This window comes from Neoarius graeffei, chromosome 25, assembly GCF_027579695.1.
Source record: "Neoarius graeffei isolate fNeoGra1 chromosome 25, fNeoGra1.pri, whole genome shotgun sequence".
Classification (NCBI taxonomy): Eukaryota; Metazoa; Chordata; class Actinopteri; order Siluriformes; family Ariidae; genus Neoarius; species Neoarius graeffei.
The window spans coordinates 57,808,200-57,816,863 of record NC_083593.1 but is presented as its reverse complement, the minus strand read 5'-3'; the positions used below and the strand labels follow the sequence as shown (position 1 = coordinate 57,816,863).

Sequence of the window (8,664 nt, the reverse complement as noted above, 5' to 3'; positions counted from 1 at the left end):
CTAGTGGAAGAGCTAATTAATTGACTTCACTTTTGAATTAATTGAATTAATAACTGTGTGTAAATGTTTAGTTCACACTCTTTAATACAGTAGTGTTCACTTGATCTCATTTCCATCTCGCTCGTGAGAGCCACAAATACACTGAAGATCATCAGAGGAATTGAATTGAATAGAGGATTAACAAATAATTAAAGGCTAGGAACAGTTATATCTTTTTTTTTTTTTTTCAAAAAAAAATTCTAGTACATTAGTCCAGTTCTGGTGAAATGAGGATGACAATAAATAATTAAGTCCTATTAAGAGGCAAAATATTAAATATAAATAGTTTAAATTGGATTTTTTTTCTGGTGAAAAGATAGATGTAATGATGATTAAACTGCATGTCTGTTTCTTATGGTCCAGAGACCGTCAATGAGAAATGGGAGATTTTTTTTTTTTTGTAGAATTGCAGAATATTTACAGAATTGTAATGAGTGTGAAATATTGTTGCTGCTGAATCACTTTTTCCTCCTCAGTGTCGCTTGGTGTTGCTCCGGAGGCAGACACTGGATGTTAGAAGTGATTTGAATGGTTTAATCAGGATTTCTTATTTCATTTTACTTTGTTTATAGACAAATGGTGTGAGTGGAGGCTGTAAACTCATACTGGTCTCTGTATCAGTCTGATAATGGGCTGTTTACCCATAAAAATGGTTCTGATCTGAACATGGTAGCAGGAGATACTGTATGATGTAATCCTAGTGGACTGGCAGCATGTGACGACAAGCAACATAAACAGAGCTAAATTAAATGTCCTGTGATTGTCCTGATCTCAGGAGGGTTCTCGTCTCATTCCCATTTACTCCTAGGTGGGTTTTTTCGAGGTAAAGTTTGTTGTTTTGGGTCATTTCATGCTGCTTGGGATGTCGTACTCCATTTTTGTCATGTGGTGGCAGTATAGCAGCGCACACATACAGTGAGTGTGTGTGGGAGTGGAGTTGAGTGCCAGGACCCTCCCCTGGGGAACAGGCGAGAGAGAAACAGTCCAGACTTCAGCCTTAAAAAACATCTACAACCTCAAAGCACATCATCCAGCCAGCTGGCAGCGAGCCCCGGCGTGGCCCGGCGTTCCCACAGGGAGGGAGGTGTGAGAGAGAGAGAGAGAGAGAGAGAGGGGAATATGTGCTGTGCGTGTGTGTTTTAATGCATTTTTACACCTCAGGCACTTTACTCACACATTACTCAACTCAATACCATAAAACAAAAGCTCCTCATGCTCAGTGTTGGTGTTCTGTTTCTCCAAAAATCCAACATCCAGAAACAGTGACGTGAGCACATCTGCTGGAGGAAACACATCCAGACTGATGGTTGGATGATGAGAAAAAAAACCTGCTGTAAACTGTTTCCTCATTTGTCAGTGAGGACTTGCAAAATATCTGTGAAAAAAATGAAATTCATATTTAAAAAAAAAAAAGAAAAATCCAAAACTTTTTCTCTGGCATGAATGTGAAGGATCTCAGGATATGAAGAACAGATGCCAGAAGAGAACAGGGGGAATGAGAGAGAGAGAGAGGAGGAAAAGAAACAGATTTGCACTTTGGGTTTTCCAGTTTTGGGTCATTTGTCAAATCCTGCTGAGACCTCAGCACCTGCGTGTGGATCACGTCTTGGACTCTGAAGAGAGTTCTCTTGGTTCTTTTCCAAAATATCCAGCTGAGTCCCGAATCATGCGCCACAGAATAGGGCTGCAAGGAGGAATGGTGTAGATCATCAGTCAATTACTCTGTGAATTAAAGTGTACTGCATGCTAAAAATATTCATAAAATAATTTTTAATCAATGAATCCTACTCCGGCACTCATAAGGTTTAACTGATGAACATGTCACAAACCTCAGTACAATATTTCTGACGTCGCTCATCACATTGTGAGAATAATTAAGTTATTCAACAAAATCGGGTCCACGAAACCTGAGTGAAGGAATGTCTGCGAGAGCCAGAGGAGAAAGAGACGCAGCTATGCGCCTCGTCGGCTATAATCCATGTATGACGAGATTGAGTGGAATAACTGTTTTATTCTATACACATTCACTGGATTTTGAGAAACAGAGGATTTTTTTTTTTGCAAATTCGATAAATAAGAACTTTATAAAAAACGTCCAACAGAATCATTTCCGCTTAGAATGTAAACAAACTGGCGAAATGACCGGAGCAATTTGTGAAAAATGCGATAAAATTTAAAAAAAGATACATTCTTACCATCAAATTCTTTTATTCCATTTTTTGTGACTTTTTTTTGTATTTTTTGGGGTTTCGTTTTCAGACGAGTTTTTATTTTGTCCTCGGTTGGTTCAGCAACACGCTCCGCCATTTTGTTTTTCTCTACTCACGGTATATGAGCTGATAGCCTAGTAGTAGAGTAGCCAATCAGAGCATGCGATTGCTCAGAGAATGTGGAGAGAATAATATCCGATAATTTTTTGGCACTTTTTTCACCCATGCTAACCCAAAGTCACAATATTCTGTAGATTTTTACTGATTCTGTACATTTTTTTTTTTTGTAAATAGATGTGTGAACAGTGAATTGATGCGAGTCGTAACTGCAAGCTCTGATTTGTTTAATTCTGACGAGTTAAAGTAAAATAACTGAAATTTCATTTTGTTTGTTGTCTAGAATCAGCTCTGAGTCATTGGAGTTGACTTGTGTTTTTTTTTTTTTTTTAAATAAATGAACACATGGAATAAGTGAATCGATTTTCTTTTTGGAATCGACTCCCAGCAGCTTGGTTCTTTTTGTTCAGTTCCAAAGGGTCAAATTCAATTCAGATATCAGCTGTCTGTCTCTCCGGCTTAGACACTCAAGATGAATCATTTTCTTTGTGTGGAATTGACTTGGAGTCTTTTGGAACCTTCAGAGTTGACTCATTGATGTTGAATTTGACTCTTCAGAACTGAACAAAAAGAATGAAGCTGCTGGGAGTCGATTCCAAAAAGAATCAAATCACTTAATTCCATGAACAGCACTTTCTCCTCCCTCTGTATCATGGCTGAAGTGCCCCTGAGCGAGGCATCTAACCTCCACCTGCCCCCTGGCGCTGTAGCATAGCTGCTCACTGCTGTGTGTGTGTGTGTGTGTGTGTGTCCACTGCTTCAGATGGGTTAAAAGCATAGGAGGGATTTTACTGTGCTTGAGTGTACATGTGACAAAAATGAAGGCTGCTTCTTCTTTGGGGTTTTAAAATGCCTGGAATCAGTGAATCAACTCTTAGTAAACGCAAGTTTGATTATTTGAGGCATGACATATATTAAAATAATATGCCTTAGATAAAACTGACAAAAAGCGGAAATGATGGTGAATAAAATTTACATTACTGGAATTAAACAGGTTAATGTATCTTGTATTTATTTAAAGACCAAGTGTAAGTGTTTTATATTAATTATGTTCTCACACACTGAGCAATGAAATGTTTTTGTTTTTACAGGAAGCTGATGCAGTGCTGAGAGAGCGCCAACTGCTGGAGAAAAATGAATCAGACCTTGAGATCAGACGGTACGACATCGTTAAACCTCACTGTTCGGAAATTAATCTTTGTCATTTTTATCTCATGTTTTTACTTTTCTGTGTTTGAGTTAATATTAAACTATTAAAATAATATCTGTAGGATAAAGTGTGAATAAATTCTTAAATACCAAAGAAACAACTCCATATAAATATACCAGGATTTATAAATATGCACGAGTATGCAAATAAGACACACCCCCACGCCCACCTGCCATTTTAAACAGTGTAATATTATTAATATTAACTCGCTTGTTGGCGAACTCACTGTGTCGTGCCACAGAAGGTGTTAAATTATATTATTTTACCCCAAACAGTTCCAAGTGGAACCTTTTTAGGAACATTTTATGTAAATGTATTTTATAAAGATGCAGATAAATTTTTATGTAGTTTCCCGTAATGTGTTTTTTCAGCTGAGATGTTCTGCTTTAGTTTTGCATCAAAACTACAACACTAACAAGTAATGGAACTCTTTATTGAGGCCTGGAACCTCAACCGGAGGTTTATGTTCCAGTCTGTACAAAGAAAAAAGTTTTTTTTTTATTTTAGTTCTTTAAAGGTTCCTCAAGGGGTTAAGTGGATAATTTAAAGGTTCTACCTAGAAACCGTTCTCACTGGGAAACAGTCCATTGTAGGGTTCTGAGGAACCTTTGAGTGTACAGTATGAAGAAGCTTACAGTGGAAGATAAAGGTTCCTAATAGAACCACGAGTCATTTAAAGAAACCTGGAGGAACCTCCCCCCCCCCACTGAGTGTATGAAGTCACTGTTTTAGCCAAAGTAACACTAAATTTTTCATAATATTTATTGTATTAAGCTTCGTCTCCTGTCTTTAAAGTATGAAAGATGGATCATTGTGATGAGCAAAAGAAGATAATGTAGTTGTTTTTGTTTGTTGGTTTAGTCAGATTACTCCTCGTAGCTGCCGTGCAGAACTAAAACAAGGAACGTACAATCACTGAACATGTGTTAGCATTTAGGCTAAAGAGGAAAATAAAATAAAAATATGCACATTTTATTTATTTATTTTTTTCAGTAAACTGCCCCTTTAAGTGCACATTCATCCCCTTTAACTCATAACTCTCACCGCTCCTGTGAAGTTCAGGAACAAACCACATTCCACCGTCTCCTTCCTTTCATCCGGCTTTCCCACGTGTGTGTGTGTGTGTGTGTGTGTGTGTGTGAGAGAGAGAGCGAGAGAGAGAGAATGGGGACAGGGTGAGGACAAAGATGAGAGATTGTCAGGTGTGTTTTGCTTGACTGTTGCCTGGGCCGTGGAGTGTCATGGGAAACGGCTGTGTGTGTGTGTGTGTGTGTGTGTGTGTGTGTGTGTGTGTGTGTGTGTTTTGCTCGGAGCTCTGTACAGAAACATGCAGTGGCGTTTTTGTCTCTCAGCTCTGTCCTGTCACGCACTCTGGAACACCGGCGCTGCGATTTATGTTGTTTGTGTAAAGTTTTCTGTAGGGACTCGCAGAACTGTGTGTGTTGGAATGTTTAGTCACATGACCTCATCACGTTACATAACTCATGTGAACGTGACCACAGACACGTGTAGAACGGCATTTGGATATAACGTGAAAGTGAAATATAAAGTTTTTACCCTCTGACGTTCTTTAACACGCCGTGTGTGTACAGTTGTTCCAGGACGGGCCGGAGTTTTGTTCGTTTGGGCTTGAAATCGTCCATGTTACGGATGGGGAAAATATCAGGGCAAACTGAGACACATCTGTCAGTCTGAGTGGTCACATGACATCGACTGTCGCTTGATTGGCTGCATGAATCTCTGCTCTGCGGCGGTGGTGTGAACGCCCGTCTCGAGCGATCTGACCTGCCTTGAGCGTACGTCCTGCGTGAGGAAGAAATCAGCCCCAACGTCGCGTCTCACTTCTCTCTTCTTCACACCACTCTGTGATTTTATTACGACCTCATGGTGGCGCTGTTGCTCTCATTTACATAACATTTTTATTTCTTATTGTATGTGTGTATCAGACAGGGCGCAGCTTCGATGGTACGTGTATCCTAGCTATCAATATGCTAAAAACGTGCAGCGGTTAGTCCGATCCACTGATCTGATCAGACGAGAGACGTTCTGAGTGTGTTACGTTTCAAGTAGCGAGTTCGTTACACACAAACGTTGACTACGTTTACTCCAGGCGTTACCATGGCAACGTGTGACGCTCTATCCAGCTGAGGTTTCTTTGATGAAGAAAAACAGGATTTTTGGCCGGATTGTGCCTGACGTAGCAGCTACTCGATCTCCCACTCGCTGTCCTGCTGCTGTACTGAAGATCAGCACAGGTGAGGTTACCTGAGATTACCTGCGAGCGTCCTCGTGACTCCTGATGAGTTGATTCTCCCTCCATCACTCTCACTTGTGCAACACTGCTCAAGTCTTGCGTGAATCTAAACAAACAACATGAAACCAACCCAGACTTTAGAGATTGAACTCCTCCATGTCTCTGTAAAGCTGCTCCGTGACGATGTTCAGGTGCCTCCAAGATGCTGATTTTTATCGCATCCTTATCAACATGTGATGGAGAGAAAAATAAAGTCATCTTGATGTCACTCAATAAAATAAAGTTCTGAAAAACATCGACTTGCATCTGATTTGATTTATTTGTGTAGTCATGGCTTTGTGGATTAGTGTGTGTTACACCACAGCGTTGTCAAATTCTGGGCTCTGATTGGTTAGATTTATATTAATGCACTTGTCCTCATACGTAATTGTTTCTATAGTAATGGCTCCATCGCGTGGATGTGGGACGTGCTCTACTGATGATGGTGCAGAAGAAATGTTTACGGAGAAATTTATGCTTCTTTGGCGTTTCTCAGTAATACGAGAGGCTGCGATTTGTGGGGTTTTTTGGTCTTATTTGACATTTAAGAAAGAGAAAAAAATCGGAAGCTGATGAGGGAATGATTTTATCTGCTGTAACATCAAATGTAACTATAAACAGATAAAAATTATGCTGAAACGTTCTTTTAATAAATAGAAAGTTGTAACCAGTGATGGATTGCTGTGGAGTAAAAGGAATAAAACACCCCAGGGGTGGATTATTTTCCTGCACCTGCACCCCCCGAGTGGTTCTGTGTACATCCAGGATCTGTGCTGTCCTTTTTTCCGGAGGAAATCCGAGACAAACCCTTGGGGGGGTTTGAGGTGTTGGCCACACAGCATGTTGCTTTCAGCACGGCTCAAACGAGTGTATACACTTCCCCTCCACTCCTCTATTGTTATCCCTCTTTTTTTTTTCCCCGACCCTCCTCCTCCTGGAGAAAACGTCTCATCTTCTCACAGTATTGAGTCTCTGAAATTGTTCCCAAAAACACAAAGGCTCAGCACCTCTCCAGCTACAATGCCACCACCTCCTCCTCCTCCTCCTCCTCCTCCTCTTACGCATATTAAACGGCCATTTTGTAACCCTCCTTTCCCCCCCCCCTTCCTTTCTCCATCCACATGCAATGGGGAAAAGAGAAATAATTAAAGGCCGTACGTTTCTTCTTGTCCACCATCCTGATTTTGATGATGGTGCTCTGACACGGACACTGGAGGAACCGGAGACAAAATTATATCAGATCACGAGTCATGAAGGCACCAGAAATGAAATTTAGGTTTGAGAATTAATTTCTCACCAATAAAGTAGTGTTTTATTTAAAAAAAATTGAAGGTATTTTTAAAAATGAATTAGTTTCTGTAGATGTAAAAAAAAAATTACATTAAAAAATAAAAATGCATTTTTTTAAAGAATATATTTAACACTGACAGAAAATTTTGAACATTTTTTTGTTTAAAACTTCATGTTTTACAGTTTGCAAAAGTTTAACATGAGCTGCTTCAAGTCAGTTTATAATTATTTTAAAAAATAAATTCATAAAGATTTATCATAAAGATTTACAGTATCCATGAGAGCTCAAATGTTTCATGCCTGTTTTATTTTTTTCAGGATATTCATATTGTATGATCATAAAAATCTCAATATTAAAGTTTTAAACGTTAAAATATTAAAGGTTAAGAAAATGTAAACTTTAAGTCTTAAAAGTTAGAAATCTGTTAAGGTTTAAAGATTAAAAATTAAAGTTATAAGGTTTACATTTTCTTAACCTTTAAACCTAATAACATTTTAATATTTTAACATTTTAAACTTTTAACTATATAATATCGAGATCATAAGAAATAATGACACTGTAGACATTTCTGAGCTTTCATGGATATTCTAAATCTTCATTCTAAATCTTTTTATTCATTTAGATTTTTTTAATAATTATAAACCGCTAATGTGAAAATTTTACAAATTGTAAAATGTGAATTTTTAAAGGCAAAAAATGTGCAGAATTTTTCTCATCATCAGTGTTGTAATCCTATAAAAATTGGAAATGTTAAGGTTTAAAGAATTTTTTTTAAAGCATTATAAGGTTTAAAGATTACAAAATGAAGCATTAAAAAAGCATTAATGCTTTACAGGTTAAAAGTTAAAGTACTTAACGGTTAAAAGGAAAATTAGGAGTTTTCTGTGGTATAAAGGAAAATTTTAAATGTTGTAGAATTAAAGTTTAAAGATTGAAACTTTATGGTTAAAAAGTAAACAGCAGTTTTAGTTTAGAAGGCGTGAGATGAGCAAACTGCTGAAATCACACAGAGAACAACGAGCCGGAAAAGTGTTTGGATGAAGAATGGAAGGAAAGCGGACGGGAGCGCTGACGTGTGTGTGTGTGTGTGTGTGTGTGTGTGTGTGTGTGTGTGTGTAGGTGGTGACCCGGCCGTGCTGAGAGAGCAGCTCTGTGACCTGTGGAGCAGGAAGGAGCTGGAGGTGGTGAGGAGCCTTACTACTCACACTCTGACAGACATGCCAGAATTTTTATCCGTTTACAGTTACATTTAGTTCCATGTTGGTTCCTGTTCTCTCGTCCATTAAAGCAGCTTCAGATGTTTCATATCCTATACCTCCTCAAATGTGGAAAATTTAAACAACTGATCAAATGAAATCCGACTTTGTTTTAGAAATAAACTAAAAACTCACATGTATCTGTGGCTTTATTATTATTATTATTATTATTTCTTGTAAAAGTGCTATTAAAATTATTGCTGTATATTTTATCTGTAGCTTTATTTCATTAAATTTGAGCGTTATTT

At 38.2% G+C, this 8,664-nt stretch overlaps 1 protein-coding gene across 2 annotated transcripts in view; it reads left to right on the top strand.

Annotated features, from left to right (window-relative positions):
* Positions 1–8,664, top strand: part of exd3 (exonuclease 3'-5' domain containing 3) — an 80,853-nt gene that overhangs the window by 660 nt on the left and 71,529 nt on the right. The window contains exons 2-3 of one of the 2 annotated variants that reach the window (XM_060908977.1): positions 3,458–3,525; positions 8,280–8,341. In XM_060908977.1, coding sequence (XP_060764960.1) covers positions 3,501–3,525; positions 8,280–8,341 — 87 coding nt within the window. In that variant the 5' untranslated portion in view covers positions 3,458–3,500. Of the gene's footprint in view, positions 1–3,457; positions 3,526–8,279; positions 8,345–8,664 lie in introns of both variants that reach the window. The other variant, XM_060908976.1, reaches the window with a different exon arrangement.